Raw genomic sequence first — 18,597 nt, forward strand, 5'->3', positions numbered from 1 at the left:
ACTAAACAATGCAACTTCTGGGCTCAATATCAAATTCTCCTAGTTCAGATAATTCACTTGCTCTGTCTGCATTAGAACTTGTCATTTCTGTTGGAAGTCACTCACCTGAGCTTTTGGCTCATTGTTCTCTCCGCATCAGCATAGCCTGACCTGCTGGGCATCTCGCATAACGCCTCTATTTGCTACACGTTATACCTCTTTGTCTGTAATATCAGCTTCTCACTACCCCATTGATCCATCTGACTGAAGGACACCCAGGCACCCTTTCATAGCGACAGTATTCCTTTTATTTTACCTCACTCAAGCTCATATTAACTTGTTTACTCTCTTTCCCAATACTGATGAAGGGTCTTCGACTTGAAATGTTAATTCTGTTTTCCTTTCCACAGATGCTGCCTATCCTGCTGAATGTTTTCAATATTCCCTGTTTTTGTTACAGAATTTTACTTGTGCATTTCAGGTTTAGGTTCTTCTGACATTTACTAATGCGACTGCAGATAAATGGTGCTCTAATACACTTCTACTTAGACAAAGAGGCCAATAAGGATGAATACAATATCTTCCCTCAATAGCACCATTAAAGAAAAGTAGATTCCTCAACTGCATAGTTTTGCTCATTTTTAATCTTGAGTTCCACTATGAGATGTGCTTTTAAGCAATAGAGATCAAAAGTAGACAAGTACGATGACTCTATCTAGGGCCGGGCACTTGAGTACTTTCGAAGCTGGAGTAGCCATAGCCAAACAGTTCCGCTTAAGGAGTCAGGACATCTGAGGTTGGAAACTTCCTTCAGGTAGACATCTCTTTTGAGACCACTGCCAAAGGAATATAATCTGACATGCATAAAGGTCCCAGGAACTTGTTCAGATCTACTAAGATCTATTAAGCCCGTCATCGCTTCATCGATTCTCTGCAGAAATACTTAAAATACACATGGTTTATAGGTGTTAACATGTATGCCAGCACTCATATTCAAATCTCAAACCTTGATTCTTCAGCCACAATCAAATTTACAAAGACAACTGGCTTTCCAGGAGAATCTGAATGCAATTGCAGTTTGTTAATAGCACCAGATATGGAGTATAGGTGAAGCTATTAGTTCTCTGCCTGAGCTAACTGGTTGACACCAGGTTCAGCAAAACCCCACCTGCTATCGATTTCTTTGTCGATCCTCTGCCATCGGTCTGACAGCTGTGTGACTTTCTCATTATATTTTGCAAGATCTATATCACATTTGTAGAAAGATGGCATTATGTAATCATTGATACGAAGGGATTCTTGCAAATTTCCCTGCATCGATGTCAACAAGTTCTTCTTCTGATCCAGTTCACTCTTCATTTTCTAAGGGGAAAGAGCAAAACAAAAATAAGACTTTCGAAGCACAGTGAAATTACTGAAAGACTTCCATGTTACGGAGTTTGGCTCTGTGCATAAATATTAATGCAGGCGGATCCAATTCCGTGGTATCAATCTATTTGTGATGGGCAGGACGAGAGGAGAAAAGCAAGTGACCTATTTTATGCATTCCCATCTTCTGTAAACTTCAAGAGAACCTTGATCTCAAAGCTTGAGAGCTTGAGAGAAGAAAGCTACCTAGAAATCAGGCATGGCTGAATTTTTATGGCAATGACAGGATGAAGTCAGAACACCTGATGACCATGCCAAACTCCTGCCATGAAAATGCTCATTGGTCAGGTTTGGGGCAGAAGCAACATCCCCTTTCCTTTGGACCCAGCTAAATATCATTGAAGTGACCACCTGACCTCTGATCACTCTCACTGATGGTATGCAAACTTTGGAAATAAGACTCTTCCCCTCCCCCCCTCCACACCAATGCAACAAACAACTAACTTCTAAAGGCTGTAATAGATACTACAGAAATACAAATCTTTCTTTCTACTAACTAAGCTTAACAAATGCAAGTAATTTCTGTTCTTCAAGAGCGATTTAAGCATGACCTGTTGATCCAGAAATTTGCACCATGCATATTGTTAGTATCTTCAGGCCTGTCGATGACCATGGAGAAATGATATCTGAGCTAGGATAGGACTTCAAGGGAATGGTGTACATGTACTGAAACCCTGCCTAAAAAGTATTTAGCATGAATAATACATTTCTGAGAGACTAATGTCCCAAATTCTAGGCTTAATTCAGAATGGTTTCCTAGAAATACACAATTTATTAATTCATTCAGTAATTAGAAAAACACACGTGGTTTGAACCACAAACAAAAACAAAATATTGGCCAGATTCACTGCACTGATAGCTAATGGATGTAAGTAGCTAGATCAAATAACCCTCATAATCAAACACTTTGTTAGAAACTGGAACCCAGCACTTAAACATGCTTTTTTACAAAGGGATGAGTAGGAAAATATAGTTCTATTGGGAAAAAATATCAATATGAGAATTCCACAAACAATAATTTACTTCCTTCAATCTTTATCAGGGATCTGTTTTGGCTCACATTTATTTTTAAGGCTTAGAAATTCTACATTCGTCACTATAGGTGATTTAATAGCCAAGCATCACTTACACTCAAAAAGTAACCACTTTATACTGCAGAACACACAACGAGCATCTAAAAGAACTGTTGAAAGGCTAACTTTTAGTTTGGTTGACAAACTGGCTGAGTAGTTTACTTGCCTCCTGTGGAAATCAATGGAATTGGTGGAATATCTGCCCCACCAAATTATCACCTACTTAAAAAAGTGAAAGTAATACTCGTAGTTCTATGTACCTTCAAATTGTGTCTGTAAGATTCTATTTTCTCCAGGCTCATTGGGACAGTCTCCTCTTCTGTTAGTCTTGCTTCATAAACTTTTATCAGATCTTCCACTTCCAGAATATTTTGAAAGAGTAATCTCAATGCTTTCATTCTAAGGCAAAATAAATTAAATTAGTGCCTTAATACAAAACAAAACTCACAAATTTTAGAATAGCAAAATCTACAATGGGGAATATCACTACGGATGTAAATGTTAGACATTCCAAAAAATATCTTTTGCTTATGGTAAAATATATTATTCAGTTTGTTCTAATTTTAAATTTCTAGAAGGGCAGGGGCTGCAAAATCTTAAAAACTCGTATCACCAGATATAAAAATAGATTATTTCCTGCTGTTATTAGACTCTTGAATAGACCTCCCATGCGAAGGATGTCTTTCCAATCTCCCAATTGACCTTGTTGTGTCCCTTGCACATTTTACGTACTCCACTTTCTCCTTGACTGTAATACGCTATGCTGCACTGCGTCTACTTCTCTTTCTACACTATCTTAATGGACTCATGCATGGTACATCAGGGATGGCATGCAAAACAAAGTTGCAGAATGGGATTCTAAAAAGGGAAACATTATGAAATGAAGTAAAAGTAAAAAACTAGTAAATGGCTCAAATGACATACACAAATTCAAACAGCAGCATTATGTCAAATGACACATTAAAGGCTCTTCTGAAACAGTAATAGCACACTTTAAGCTTCTGTTACAAAAGCACAATTGTCATCAATTTCGTCAGCATCACCTCTGGTCAAGGATAATTTTGTCTCGATTTTACAACTGCCGAGAATAACTATTAAATTTCCTTAACAGAATTGCGTTCAATCCATTAGGGTTAGGGTTAGAGCATTAGGGTTTGGGTTATAGGGTTAGAGCATTAGGGTTAGACTTCAGATATAACTCTGTCTCCTGCCACCTGCAGAAGTTTTCGGATAACTCTGCAATTGTCGGCTGTATCACCTGCAGTGAGGGGAGGGAAGCTGAATACAGAGGTGTAGTCAATGACTTTGTTGAGTGGTGTGCCTGAATCACCTGCAGCTCAACACCGACAAGACTAAGTGGGAGTTGGTGATGGACTTTAGGAGGCGAGGAAGATCCCTGTCCCCGTCTCCATCAATGGTGTGGATGTTCAGTTTACCAGGGAGTACAAATACCTGGGACTGTACCTGGACAGTAAACTGGACTGGTCCAGGAACGCCGAGGCCCTATACAAGGCACAGATGCACCTGTACATTTTGAGAAGACTCCGTTCCTTCAACGTCTGCAGTGAGATGCTGCAGATGTTCCACCAATCGGTGGTAGCCAGTGCCATTTTCTTTGTTGTCGTGTGCTGGGGCAGCAGGATGAAGGCTGCGGACGCCAATAGGATGAACAAACTCATCAGGAAGGCTGACTCTGTCCTGTGGGCGGAGTTGGATTCTGTGGAGGCGGTCTTGGAGGGGAGGATGCTGCTCAAATTGCAGAGCATCCTGGACAATACAGCTCACCCCCCTCCATGACACACTGGTCAACCTGAGGAGTACCTTCAGCACCAGACTGGTTCCACCAAGATGCAGGACAGAACGCCACAGGAGATCCTTCTTTCCTGTGGCTAACAAACTTTACAACTCCTCCCCCCTTTTGTCATGGAGTAGACTGAGACTGAGACAGACCCCCCTCCCACCACCTCATCTCTTCAATCTTTGCACATCTCCACAGCCTTACCACTCGTCACTTTATTTTCATGTTTCATGTGTTTTTATGACTGTCGGCAAATTAATTTCCCTCCTGGGATAAATAAAGTTCTATCGTATCGTACAAACACGTCACAAACAAAGTTCCTACAATGCTGTTCACTGTGAGAGTGAAGTGCAACTGTGATAAACTGCTGTTTAATTGAGTTGCCTCTTTAAAGGATCTAACGAACTCTTTCCTGGGAAATACTGTAAAAAGGCAATGGAGGAAAACCATGAATAATGCAAATCTGATGTCAATCAGGAAAGATTGCAGCAGATTGAATCTCAGATTAAACGCACCACAGAACAATGGTACTCATCACAAGATTTATATAAAGAAATGCATGTATTCTTAACATTTGCGCTGTTGTAAAGTACATCAATACACGCATTGTACATACTGCGGTTTCAACGTATATTATTTGTTTCTATAAACATGATTATTATTTACTTTCTCTTACCTCTCTAAATAGGCTGAAGAAAAGTCACTGCCGCTCTTTAATCTTTGGCTTATTCGGCTAAATTCTGTTTCGAAGTACGCTTTCTCTTCACTTGATGCATGTGGTGATTTATACCACCTACTCTGAAGACTGATAAAGTCATCATCAATTGTATTCAACTGATTATGCAGAGACTGTCAAGGGCAAATATAGAAATATTAGAATGGAAGAAAAGTTTTATTACATCGATACCTCACCATACTTGTGCATTGGCCAATAAACTCTACTAGATAATTCCAGCACTGGCAGCCTCTGTGGCCCTGCTTAACTCTCTCCAGCAACAATCTCCACTTGCATTCCCCCCCTTCTTTTCTTTCTCTCTGTCGTGAAAATCATCGTCTATCGTACTTGGGGTGAACAGATGGCCGAGAAGAGCATACAGTGGACAATAACAAAATGTGTAGGCTTTGTACTTTCATTTTAAATGACAAAAAAATGGAGTTCCCTCTCTACTGTACATGATTTTACAAAGCTGCCTATTTTTTTTATTATTGGTACAGTATCCAGTTGATGCTTTGCAATGGAAAATCTGCCACTCTACTCACGTTAATAAAACCATTTTTTACCCTTTTACTCTAACCCAGTCTAAATTGAATGAGGGTTTTCTCTCTCTTTATCAAGTGCAGAGGACATGTAAAATGTTTTTATTTTGGTCTTTGAAAAGCCAATTACTATTATGTGCTGGGGTTCTGAACAAAAGCCATTCCTAACTGTGCGAGAGCTTTCTATCAGAGTACAGAGGATGACCCAGATCCAGTCTGTAGAAGGGTCCTGAATTGTTAGTCATTCAACATGTGACATCCTTATTCTATGTCACTGTATAGGACCTCCCCAGGTTACGAACACATGACTTAGAGGCAACCCCATACATACGATCTAAAACGCCTGTCAAAATGAAACATGTTTGTAACCTGGGGCAGCTTGTACTTGGTAAAACTACATGGAGTAACCCAAGTACTCACTTGCAGACAAAGTGTGCAGTTAAAAATTCACATTCAATTGTCATTTCATTCTTACCTCCAGCTCAGACATTCTCTGTGCAAACTCCTCCTGTGCATTTGAATCTATGAGGAGATGTATTTTTTCCATCATTTTGTTATCATTCAACTCTAAACGATGACGTATCTTCTGGAGGTCTTGCTGGAAATTCATGTGAATTCTTGGTGCTGGCTGTTGTGTAGGTATTTTTGGAACGACCTCGGATACTGGATAACGAAGGTCAAGATTAAAAAGGAATCAATCACTCCATGAAACAATTATCTCCATAGGTCAAATGATCATCATTGACCCTACTTGATCTCCTGAAGCAGCCAGCCACCCCAAACAAGTGAAATAGCTAAAAAATATAAAACAGATTTTCCTCACTCAACACTGCTGAGAAAATGTTCACAGGTTATCTCATCAATGCTGCTTTTCAGGGGCAGCGTGGTGTTGATGAAGTCAGTGGTGGGGAGTCGGGTCTGTGTGATGCTCTGGGCTACATCTAAAACTCTCTGCATTTTCTCCCTGTCTTGGACAGAGCAGTTCCCAAACCAAGCTGCAATGCAACTCGACAGTATGCTTACTATGGTGCATCTGTAGGTGTGTAAGAGGAGGCATTGGTGTGCCTTCTTGGCTGGTGCTAGGATTGGATGACATTAGTTTCAAGGAGAGACGGAATGGTCTGTATTCTTTGGGTGCAAAAGGGTTGATGGGAGCATGTTTTGAGATACATAAAATTAAAAGGGGGTATGATAAAAGGAATAAGGAGGACCCAATTACCCAAACAGAGAGCTCAATAACCAGGGAGTTGATATTCTATGTAATTGTTGGAAAAATTGGATTGGAGTTGATATTTTTTGTCACCACAGAAAGGTCAGAGTCTGGCACTCATTTCTCTAAAGATATTACAGGTCAAAGCCTTCGTCATATTTAAAAAATATTCAGATATGCACTTGAAGTACAATAATCTGTAAAACTATAGACTGACACTGGCAATGGATCACCTCTCTGATCAGCACATGCTTGATGGGGTCAATTGACAATACTATACATATCTAACAGTACAAATATGTCACATTTCTCCTTTAAAGCTTGCTAATTTGCCAAGCATGTCATCTAATCATACAGTAAATTGAAAAGCTTACATTTCTCTTCTATATTTCTTAAATACCTTTTTTTAAACAGCAAATCAAATACTCCTTAAGTGTGGCCACTGTCGTAATGGGAAACATTGCCAACAGCAACCTCCCATAATTACCAGCTCATACTTCCTTCTTTCCTTTTCCAGAGATCTAATGTTAATGTCTATCAAATTGTAAATTTGTGCTCAGGGTAATGCCACTCCTTGTACAAAAATCATTGGGAGTGTTGTTCGTGAAATCATTCATTGGGTGTTTCTTGGTAATGTTTCTCAACTATGTTACTGTTAACTCCCCAAATCTCACAATCCAATCCCCCGATTCCCTGTGGTTCCACTCAAATATCTTAAGCCAGTCTGCTGCGGCGAACCCACAATTGAAACGCTCTATGCACGCTGTATGACTCAACGCCTTTAAACGACTCCCACATGTCAGATGTGGACTTACCTAATAACAACTGCTCCCAATGTACCCCCCTGAGCTTCTGTCTAATAGTTTTGTAATCTGCCTTACTCGAAGTTAGTACCTTCTCCCAAGATCCAGACTTATCTCTATTCAAGACAATCTTTAAAATAATTGAGTTATGATCACTATCCCCAAAACGCTCTTCCACTGAAACACAAGTCATTGGGCCAGGCTCGTTTCCCAACAAGGTCCAGTACTGTCCCTCCTCGAGTTGAATTATCCACATATGGTTTTAGGTAACCCTCTTCTCTATCACATCTGAAACATCAAAACACTGGAATGTTCATTTGCCAATCATGTCTTTCTCACCACCAAGTTTCTATAATTCCCACAATATCCTCGTCCCAAGTACCAATCCAGGCTCGAAATTTATTTGTTTTCCCCACAATACTCTTCGCAATGAAATATACACAATTCAGCCCATTAGTTTCATGATATTCCTTCACCTCTCCCTGCCTGTCATTTGAGAATTGATGGTCCTAACCTCTACCTTCCCATCAGTCCTTCCATTTACTGGCCATTTACTCTGGTTACCACCACACTAGTTTAAATCATCATGAGTTACGTACGTGAACTTTCCTGCAAGAATATTGGTCCCCCTCCAGTTCAGGGGCAATCCGCTCTCTTGTAATGGTCACCACTACCTCAGAAGAAATCCCAATGATCCAAAATTCTGAAGTCCTGCCCCCTGACCAACTCCTGAGCCACACATTCATTAGTCCTATCTTCCTATTCCTATCCTTACTAGCATGAGGCACCGGAAGTAATCTGGCGTTTACTACCCTTTAAGTTCGGCTTTTTAACCAATTGCCTAATTCCTTATAATCTCCTACCTATATCAATTGCGCCAACGTGCACAACTTTTGGCTGCTCATCCTCTCCCTTGAGGATGTTCCAGTGCTCTGAGAGAATGATCTGGAATTCAATGCTCAACAGTGTGGTGGAGTCAGATCCAACAGCAGGTTCTACTCCTTTCATCACTGAAAAGTGTAACTTGTACAACTCAAGAGATAAGCACAGTAAATGTTACAAACCTTGCCCAGTATTGCTCTGTTCCTGCAGTGTTGTAACCATGTTCACATAGCACGTCTTGCTCCTGCCAAAGTCAGATTCCAATTTTCGCTTGTCTGCATCAGAGAAGTATTTCGAATCCTTACTGTACATCTGGAAAGCTTTAAAGTTCTTCTCTAAGCTTATTAGGACCGACTCATAATCCTCACGAGGCATTGTTCGTAACTGAAAACAAAACAAAGATTACTTGCAAGTGGCTATGCCTCGTTACCTTGTCAATTACAAGGCCATACTGCCAAACAGAGCGCAGTTTTCTCATAACTAGGTTAAAGTTGGGCCAAAGCAACTAAAATACAATCTCATGTTTCCAATATCTATCCTTATCCAGGAAAGAGTCTTCTTTTGGAACACTCAAAATAATTTCTGATCGCTACCATTGTTGAGTTAATAAGCTGATACAACCAGTCGACTGGAGCAGGTGGCTTGTCAGTTTGTCATTATCTTTCCTTGCTCTGAAAAAATTGCTTATCCTCATTAGATTTGTTTTGTATACCTACCGTGAGAGTGTGTTAATTACACACTCACTTTCACTGAAATGGTGTTGTCCTGCAGTGTTCCTTCGTCCGAGGACATAAAACTTTCCGAAACATATTCAGATGATAGGTTTTGAGGGCTTACCATGGATATGGTCCAACTCTGTATCTTTTCCATATCCATCATGCAGTATTGCCAAGACACAAAGCTCTTCATGCTAATGTACTGCTGGTTCCACAGAGTAAGGATAGCCTCATAGTACTGATCAATTCTGGGCAGAATAACAAAAAGCACCATTTCAGAATCTTCAACAAAACACAAGACTCCCTTCATAAGTTTAAAAGATATGTAAACTGCCATGTAACATTGCCTCATACTTGTTTGCAAGATCAATTGCACCAGGATTTAGAGGTGGGATAAGAAGGCAAATAGATGGAACCTCCATTTCCATTCCACCCGGTCCAATCACCCTCCATTTGCTGCGTTGCGAGTTATTTAATAAAATGCATTCATTTCCTTTTTGGACTGCTCTCTTAAGAAAAGATAAAGAGAGTGAACAATATATTAGAATCATAGTAAAATTATTTAACATGTTAACTATAACTCTACAAATTTAAACCAAGAACATATTGTCATGATTTAGCACAATGCTGCTTACGCCAGAAACATTTCAAGCTTAGTTTTCCGATGAGAAAGTTTTATCATTACCTCAAGTTGTTCTCATGCATAATAATGTATAAATAGCAAATGGTTCATATAAAATTACTACATTTTTTGTTAAAATAAATGTTAAATTATTACAATTAAATTGCACTGTAGTCTCCTGTTACATTAAGCAAAGTAAAATATTTTATTAACTTAAATGCCCAGCAAAATTTATCTTTCAAGACAATTATGGTGACATGCACAATTTAAAAAAAATACAGATATCATCACTGCTCACAGGGCCTGATACAACACTGGTCAAATCAGATTTGCAGCTCAGCTTTAGTATTGACAATAACGTTTAACAGAGTCCTCAAACTTGACAAACATTTTTGAGCATTGAGAATTGGTAATTATATGATGTAATGGTTTCACTGTAGTCACATTTTATTGTCATTTTACAGTAAATTTATACTGGGAAATAAAATGATCAGGATGAGATTTAATGGTTAAAGGAACTCTGTGTAGAACTCAATCCAATGCAAGGAAAGTTCTCAATACTTAAAAATGTATTTTCAACAATATTAGCTAATATTAAGTTTCTCACTTTGATTTAACAAGTCCATCAGCTTCCAATGAACTGGGTAGGACACTAACAAGGCAGGGCCAATAAAAAAACAGATTCAATAATGGGAATGCTTTATGATCAAACTAGCTGCATTGACAGCAGTCCACTACCAATACCTGATCCATTGCATAGGAAACAACTGCAGATGCTGGTTTAAATCAAAGGTAGCCACAAAATGCTGGAGTAACTCAGCGGGACAGGCAGCATCTCTGGAGTGGAGAAATGGGCGAGTTTCAGGTCGAGACCCTTCTTCAGTCTGAAGAAGGGTCTCGACCTGAAACATCACCCATTCCTTCTCTTGAGAGATGCTGCCTGTCCCGCTGAGTTACTCCAGCATTTTGTGTCTACCCTGATCCATTGCACACAGGCTGATTGTGTTGGTAGCACTGAACTGACAAGGACATGTTCACCAAAATAAGAGCTATAACTATACCTGATCTTGTTTGTAGTCACAAAGAGCCTTGAGAATTATTTGGTTTGGACCCCGTTGTTCAATACCAGTAGATGGATTGCGTGGCTTTAGCTGTACTATCTTTTTCGACTTGTTAATCAAGTTTGACACCTGTCTTTTGTATTCGTGGATTTTTTCCTTATCTTTCTGCAAAATAAAGAAAACAAATATAACAAGAGGAACTTGAAGTCAAATCGTAGTAAGTCACTTTGATTATCATATATTCAACTGAATATTTTATTTTATAGTAGCAGCTAAGAAATCTAATACAACTACATTGAAACCATTCACTTTGGTGCTGCTTCAGTATAGGCAATGATTGTAGGATTCTAGAAGAAATTTAATCTAAAAGAAATAGTCCTCAAATTAAGACACAAAGTGCTGGAGTAACTCGACAGGTCAGGCAGCATAACCCGTTGAATTACTCCAGCACTTTGTGTCTTTTTATTTGTAAACCAGCAGCTGCAGTTTCTTGTTTCTACAGTCCACAAATCAAGTGTTTTTGCTTGATTCCTCTGACCTTTCCCCAATGTTCGAGTTGATTCACAGCATTGTGGTGGAGCTGGAAGAGCTGCCGCCGCCGAACGTCAGATACCCAGATTCGATCCTGACCTTGGGTGCTGTCTTGGGAATGTGGATTTTGCCCATTCTTCATGTGACTGCTTGGGTTTCCTCTGGGTGCTCAGGGTTCCTCCTACATTCCAAAAATGTGAGGGTTTGTAGGTTAACTGGCCTCTGTAAATTGTCCCTTGTGTGTGGGGCTTGAATGAGAAAGTGGGAAAGCATAGAACAAGTGTGAACAGGTGATCGATGGCCGGCGTGGACTCAGGGGACCGAAGGGCATGCTTTCTTTCTGTGCCTCTAAACTAAACTGTTGAATATTTGGTATGTCAGGGTATTAGCATACATAGAAACATAGAAAATAGGTGCAGGAGTAGGCCATTCGGCCCTTCGAGCCCCCACCGCCATTCAATATGATACATTGAGATATCTCTGTTGCAGGAGTGCCTTGGCAGGGCTGCATTTCAGGAAGTATACTAGTAAAAGAAAGCTGGTGCCTTGCTGCCAAAGCTCAGGATTTCTGAAACAAGATCAGTGAGTGCTAGAGACAATCAGAAGGGAGGGGAGGCATTTGACTGGGTGGGCTTTTTGGATGATCAGCCATGATCATATTGAATGGCGGAGCTGTCTCGAAGGGCTGAATGGCCTACTCCTGCACCTATTTTTCCATGTATAGAAACAGAGCTTCAGGTGATGCTTTTGGTCCATTGGGAGTATTTCACATATCCAGCAACTGCAGTTTCTTGCTTTTTGGACATTGGTTGATCTTTTAGAATTCAGAGTTTAGAGATACAGTATGAAAACAGGCCCTTCAATCTAGTGACACCACACTGATTACCAATCACCCATTCACACTAGTTTAATGTCATCATACTTTCTCATTCACATTAGGGGTAATTTTACTGAAGTCAATTAAGCTACAAACCCACACGTCTTTGGGATGTGAGAGGAAAAACCCATGTGATCACAGGGAGAATGTACAAACTCCACACACCCAAGGTCGGGATCGAAACCTGCCTCTGGCGCTGTGAGACAGCAGCTGTATTAACTGCACTAATGTAGGGAAAGACCAACTGGTAAACCTCTGGAGCAGAAACTTAAATCTTGAATGTTTAAAAACTGCACAGCTGCCTTTAGAGTCAGCTATTTCACAGCAGTAGAAGCCTATAGACTATTGCAAGCTGCCTAAGAAACCATGAAAGGTACACATTCAGCCAAATTCAGCCCAACCAGAAGAAGCCAAGTCAGGGGCATCAGGTACACCTGGTCCACTCTCATTTGCGCTGCATCACTGGTGGCCCAGCTCTCTTATCCCCTTCAAAATTCAGTGACGCAAGGTGGGTGGGAAACAAAGCACAGAAAAATTAACCATTACTCCTTCACACATTAACGTTCTACAGGATAACCTTACTAAAATCCAGTTTCATTGCACACATTTATTTAACCTCTGCTTTAAAATTCTGAAAGAAATACCTCAGATTCAGCAATCATTTTCTCCAATTGCTGCAGTGATGTTGACTTATCACAGACATATTTCTTTCTTAGGGAATCCTGCATTTTCTTCAGAGAGGTTTCGGTTAGTTGCGCTTCCTCAAAAAACTGCAAAATGATAAATAACAAAATCTAACAAATGTGCAGCGAAGAGTGCAGTTAATTAATTCCTCTCCTTTCCCATTGAAATATTTTCTTTCATTCTGTCCACTAAACCCAACTTGATCTCTGAGTTAAGGCGCTGTAGTTTGTTAATCAGCATAGCAAAATGAATTACAATAGTTTTCACGATATAAAAACAGAAAATGCATGAAAATTAGTTCAGGCAGCATTTATCGAGTGAGAAACAGTTATTGTTTCCAGCCAAGGGGACCTTTGATTTGAAGTAAATTCTCGTGAAAGGAAGCAGACCAGAAGCATCAGCTATGTTGCTCTCTGTGGATACTGTTTAACCTGCATCGTCTGTTTTCATTCAGATTTTCAGCACCAGCAGTATTTTGCTTCCCCTTCGCCTCCCCATTCTCCATAGATGAATTGTCTATCATTGTAACATTAATGAAATATCTTTTTAACTCTCCCACTTGATAGTACACACAATATTTTCAAAGGTAAATTATTCAAAGGTATTGAATGTTGGAGTGTACCTGAAAGTAATTGGAATTCTCCTTCAGATGAACGTCAATGCATTTGGTAAGCTGGAGAATCCAACTCCACTGGGTCTGCAATGTATCAATGTATGCCTGTAGTGCAAGAAAAAAAACCATTTTTCCCATTAGTTCAAATTCTGCTAATTCCAAGCTCCAGTTATTAGGACTTTGCAGATGCTTGGCACTTCTAATCTGGAAATTACATCATGAATGTACAAACGTTTCAGAGGTTTTCATTGTATTTATTTTAGTATTTCAATCAACTGATAACTATTTGCATGCAATATAATTTCAATCATATAAAGGTTAAAATCTATGTTTTTTTATGAGTAGAGAAGGCAGGAATTCAGGAGTCACCTCTTCCCCACTTTTGCTTCAAAATTACCCCTAGAGGGTACATTAGCTTGTACATTTTAAAGGTCCATTAAAACAGCGAAGGAACTTGATACAAAACCAGCACCTAACCTAAATCAAAGCCTTGTAGCAATTATCTCTTAACTTCTTGTATAAACAAAAGAAACAAAGTGCTGCAGTAACTGAGCAGGTGACACAACACCTTTGGAGCACACCATAGGTGACGTTTCAGGACCCTTCTTCAGACTGGATGTCTGCAACTGCAGTACCTTATTTCTACATCTTGTTTAAATACCTAGGTAATTAAATCTATTCATACATCACATTATTGAGAGCAGTTATATGTGAATATATGCAGTTAGGTAAGTCCAGCAAATTCTCAATGTCCAAAACTGATAGCAAGCTTGAATGTCAAAGGATTTGTCAGCATTTGCCCTGGCCCTAAGTTGAACGTTTAGACCAATATCCCACCTCAATTTTGTCAGATGCAGGATGATTATTTGCTACTAGTTGGTCACCATCTTGCTTGAGTTTGTTTAACTGCTTTTCTTTTTCTTCCAATTGACTCATCAACATCTAACGGAAAAGAAAAGATATTTAAATAATTAAGCACAAAATGCAAAGTAGCAAAATAAAATGCATCTAATTTCATAAAAGCTGCCTCACAAAATGATATAACACTGACAGCAAGCCAAATGTGTGTTATGTCACATTCGACGATGTTTCTGGCACATCAACCATCATACAGTGCCCTCCATAATGTTTGGGACAAAGACCCATCATTTATTTATTTGCCTCTGTACTCCACAATTTGAGATTTGTAATAGAAAAAAAAATCACATGTGGTTAAAGTGCACATTGTCAGATTTTAATAAAGGCCATTTTTATACATTTTGGTTTCACCATGTAGAAATTACAGCAGTGTTTATACTTAGTCCCCCAATTTCAGGACACCATAATGTTTGGGATACATCAATGTCATGTAAATGAAAGTAGTCATGTTTAGTATTTTGTTGCATATCCTTTGCATACAATGACTGCTTGAAGTCTGTGAATCATGGACATCACCAGTTGCTGGGTGTCTTCTCTGGTGATGCTCTGCCAGGCCTGTATTGCAGCCATCTTTAGCTTATGCTTGTTTTGGGGGCTAGTCCACTTCAGCATATAAAAGGCAAGCTCAATTGGGTTCAGATAAGGTGATTGATTTGGCCACTCAAGAATTGACCATTTTTAGCTTTGAAAAAATCCTCTGTTACCTTAGCAGTATGTTTGGGATCATTGCCTTGCTGTAAAATGAACCATCAGCCAATGAGGTTTGAGGCATTTGTTTGAACTTGAGCAGATAGGATGGTCTATACACTTCAGAATTCATTGTGCTACTACCATCAGCAGTTGTATCATCAATGAAGATAAGTGAGCCAGTACCTTCAGCAGCCATACATGTCCAGGCCATAACACCCCCACCACTGTATTTCTCAGATGAGGTGGTATGCTTTGGGTGTTGGGCAGTTCCTTCTCTCCTCCATAGTTTGCTCTTGCCATCACTGATATAAGTTAATCTTCGTCTCATCTGTCCACAACTTTTTCCAGAACTGTGGTTGCTCTTTTCAGTATTTATTGGCAAACTGTAACCTGGCCATCCTATTTTGCGGCTAACCAGTGGTTTGCATCTTGCAGTATAGCCTCTGTATTTCTGTTCATGAAGTCTTCTGCGGACAGTGGTCATTGATAAATCCACACCTGACTCCTGAAGAGTGTTTCTGATCTGTCGGACAGGTGTTTGGGCATTTTTCTTTATTATACAAAGAATTCTTCTGTCATCAGCTGTGGAAGTCTTCCTTGGCCTGCCAGTCCCTTTGCAATTAGTAAGCTCACCAGTGCTCTCTTTCTTCTTAATGATGTTCCAAACAGTTGAGTTTGGTAAGTCTAAGATTTGGCTGATGTTTCTAACAGTTTTATTCTTGTTTCTCAGTCTCAAAATGGCTTTTTTGACTTTGATTGGCACAACTTTGGTCCTCATGTTGATAAATAGTAATAAAAATTTCCAAAAGTGATGGAAAGATTGGAGGAAAGATTTGGTGCCGAGAGCTCTCTTATACCTGCATTTAGGAGGCGATTAAACATACCTGAGCAATTACAGACACCTGTGAAGCCATGTGTCCAACATTCTGGTGCCCTGAATTGGGGGAACTATGTATAACCACAGCTGTAATTTCTACATGGTGAAACCAAAATGTATAAAAATATCCTTTAATAAAACTGACAATGTGCACTTTAACCACATGTGATTTTTTTCTATTACAATCTCAAATTATGGAGTACAGAGGCAAATAAATAATGATGTGTCTTTGTCCCAAACATTATGGAGGACATTGTATAAAAACTAATCTTCAATAATTTTTGTCCTTTTGTATGGCATTACTGTACGTGTACTTTATGCAAAATTTTAACTATTAGATAACTATTGTGGTAATCAGTTAGGAGCTGATCATCCACAAAGAAATACAAAGAACAAGTGACAGCAGTATTGTTGGCCTTTATTACCTGATAATGAGAACCTAAAGAATGTATACGGTTCCTTTGCTTCGTGTATAGCTTGTATTTTCCCTGGGACTTTGTTATTTTAAAACCATCTAAATCACCAAATTGCTCTATCAGAAGGCATTTCAACTTCTCCAAACATACTTCGACTTGGGGTGGCACAGTGATACACGAGTTATTGCTGCTTCACGCCTCAAGCAATGTGGGATCAGGGCTTTCCTCAGGTGCTGTCGGTGTGGAGTTTGCATGTTCTGCTTACGATGATAATACGAATATCACTGTACCTTAATTTGTACACATGACAATAAAAGACCTTTGAAACCTTTGACTGTGAGGGTTTCCCTCAGATGCTCTTATTTTTTCCACATCCCAAAATGTGCTTATGGGTTCAATGGCTGTTGTCCACTACTCCAAATCCAGATAAGTGATAATCAGGGGTAATTATAGAGTCGTTCAGCCATAGTGTCATCTCATACACATGGAAAAAGCCCTTTGGCTGACCATCTAAACTAATCCCATTTGCCTGCGCTTGGCCCATACTCCTCTAACCTTTCCTATCCATGCATGTGTCCAAATGTCTTTTAAATGTTATTATACCTATCTCAACTATTCCTCCAGCAGCTCATTCCATATATGCACCATCCTCTGTGTGAAAATGTTTGCTCCTCAGCTGCCTATTAAATTGTTCCCCGCTCACCTTAAACCTATGCGCACTAGTTCTTGATTTCTCCTAGCCTGGGAAAAGACTGTGCATTCACCCTATCTATTCCCCTCTATAATATCACCCCTTAGCTTCCCGAGAAAAGGAGAACAATTGGCTGTTTTCTGTGCTGCATGCTCTACATTCAGTTCAGGGATCTGAAGCACTTACACTGTTTGCTTTGAGTATTACTTATAGTAGCAAGTTCCATAGTCTAACCACTTGGTTGGTAAAGAAGTTTTTTTCATGAACAATAAGTATTTCTTGTGATTGATTGGCTTAACTATCATTTTTCATTGTCAAGCCCGCTAAATCAGTAGAAACTACTCATCCTTAAAAATACATGAAATAAGTACACATGCACATTCCTGGTTGTTCAATTTGGTCACATCCTTGCCAAACCCCACTGCATTTCAGAGATTTTGGATGTTCATTTAAAAGACTAATTCCTAATTGCAGGGCAATCATTTTCTATCCTGAAATACACTGACTTACTGAGAATGCTTCTTGCTTCTGAATCATGTTTGTATTCTTATCACTCCAATCATAGACAAGTTCTTCTTCCTCACGGTCATTTATCCACATGATCTCGTTGGAAGTGGCCTGAATGATGTCCTGAAACTTTCTCAGTTGATCAAATCTGTCCTCTGAAGCTTTCTAAGATGTACAGAAACAACATTGTTTAATTACACACAGAGAAGATACAGAAACAAGGGTTGTATTCTCTGGAATCTCAACAATTTAGGGGTGATTCACTTGAGTTCTGAAAGTGGAAAGGTAAATTGAACCAATTTACATGGAGCTTAGATCCGAAGTGAAAATGTAGAAAAAAATGGGTTTATTCAACGTTTCAATAAAATGCCATGATTTTGGAAAGCGTGCAGAAGAGGTTGATCAAAATAATTCCAACAGTGAGAAACCTTAGTTATGCAGAAAGTGTGGAGAAACTGGGATAATTCCCCTTGGAACTAAGGAGGCTGCAAGGTGATCTGTTTGAGGTATTTAAATTCATGAAGGGTCTGAACAGGTAGATATTAAGTGAAAATGAGAAACCGTTCACAGTGGTGGAAGAATAAGAGGATATTGAGTAAAGGTGATTGGCAAAAGGATCAAAACTCATACAATTTTAAGTATCGGGGTCAGGGTTAAGAATCAGGGATGCACTGCCAGGCAGTAGTGAAGCCTGATTCAATCACAAGATTCAAAAGCGAGCTCGGTCAGGAATTGAAAGGAAAGTAAATGCAGGAGTATGGAGAGAGGGTGGTGGAGTAAGACTTACATAGAGGCCACCATGAACTCAATAAGCTGAATGGTCTTCTTCCATATTGTAACCGTTATTTGATTTTGTGGTGTGGAACTAGGTCACAGACCAACCCTCCATCTCTTTGAATCAAGAAGGGAATATGACTATTGCTGCTCCCATATTCCTAAATCACCAAAAAGTCAGAGTTCAGCT

At 39.4% G+C, this 18,597-nt stretch overlaps 1 protein-coding gene across 1 annotated transcript in view; it reads right to left on the reverse strand.

Annotated features, from left to right (window-relative positions):
• LOC144592760 (desmoplakin-like) overlaps positions 1–18,597 on the reverse strand; it is a 54,867-nt gene that overhangs the window by 17,453 nt on the left and 18,817 nt on the right. The window contains exons 7-18 of the mRNA XM_078397730.1: positions 17,637–17,798; positions 14,372–14,476; positions 13,544–13,639; positions 12,882–13,007; positions 10,830–10,994; positions 9,501–9,655; positions 9,268–9,394; positions 8,613–8,814; positions 6,011–6,198; positions 4,955–5,127; positions 2,741–2,879; positions 1,148–1,341 (exon numbers count right to left, since the gene is read on the reverse strand). Of these exons, the coding sequence (XP_078253856.1) occupies positions 1,148–1,341; positions 2,741–2,879; positions 4,955–5,127; positions 6,011–6,198; positions 8,613–8,814; positions 9,268–9,394; positions 9,501–9,655; positions 10,830–10,994; positions 12,882–13,007; positions 13,544–13,639; positions 14,372–14,476; positions 17,637–17,798 (1,832 nt within the window). The remainder of the gene's footprint in view (positions 1–1,147; positions 1,342–2,740; positions 2,880–4,954; positions 5,128–6,010; positions 6,199–8,612; positions 8,815–9,267; positions 9,395–9,500; positions 9,656–10,829; positions 10,995–12,881; positions 13,008–13,543; positions 13,640–14,371; positions 14,477–17,636; positions 17,799–18,597) is intronic.

Source organism: Rhinoraja longicauda, chromosome 4, assembly GCF_053455715.1.
Source record: "Rhinoraja longicauda isolate Sanriku21f chromosome 4, sRhiLon1.1, whole genome shotgun sequence".
Lineage (NCBI taxonomy): Eukaryota > Metazoa > Chordata > Chondrichthyes > Rajiformes > Arhynchobatidae > Rhinoraja > Rhinoraja longicauda.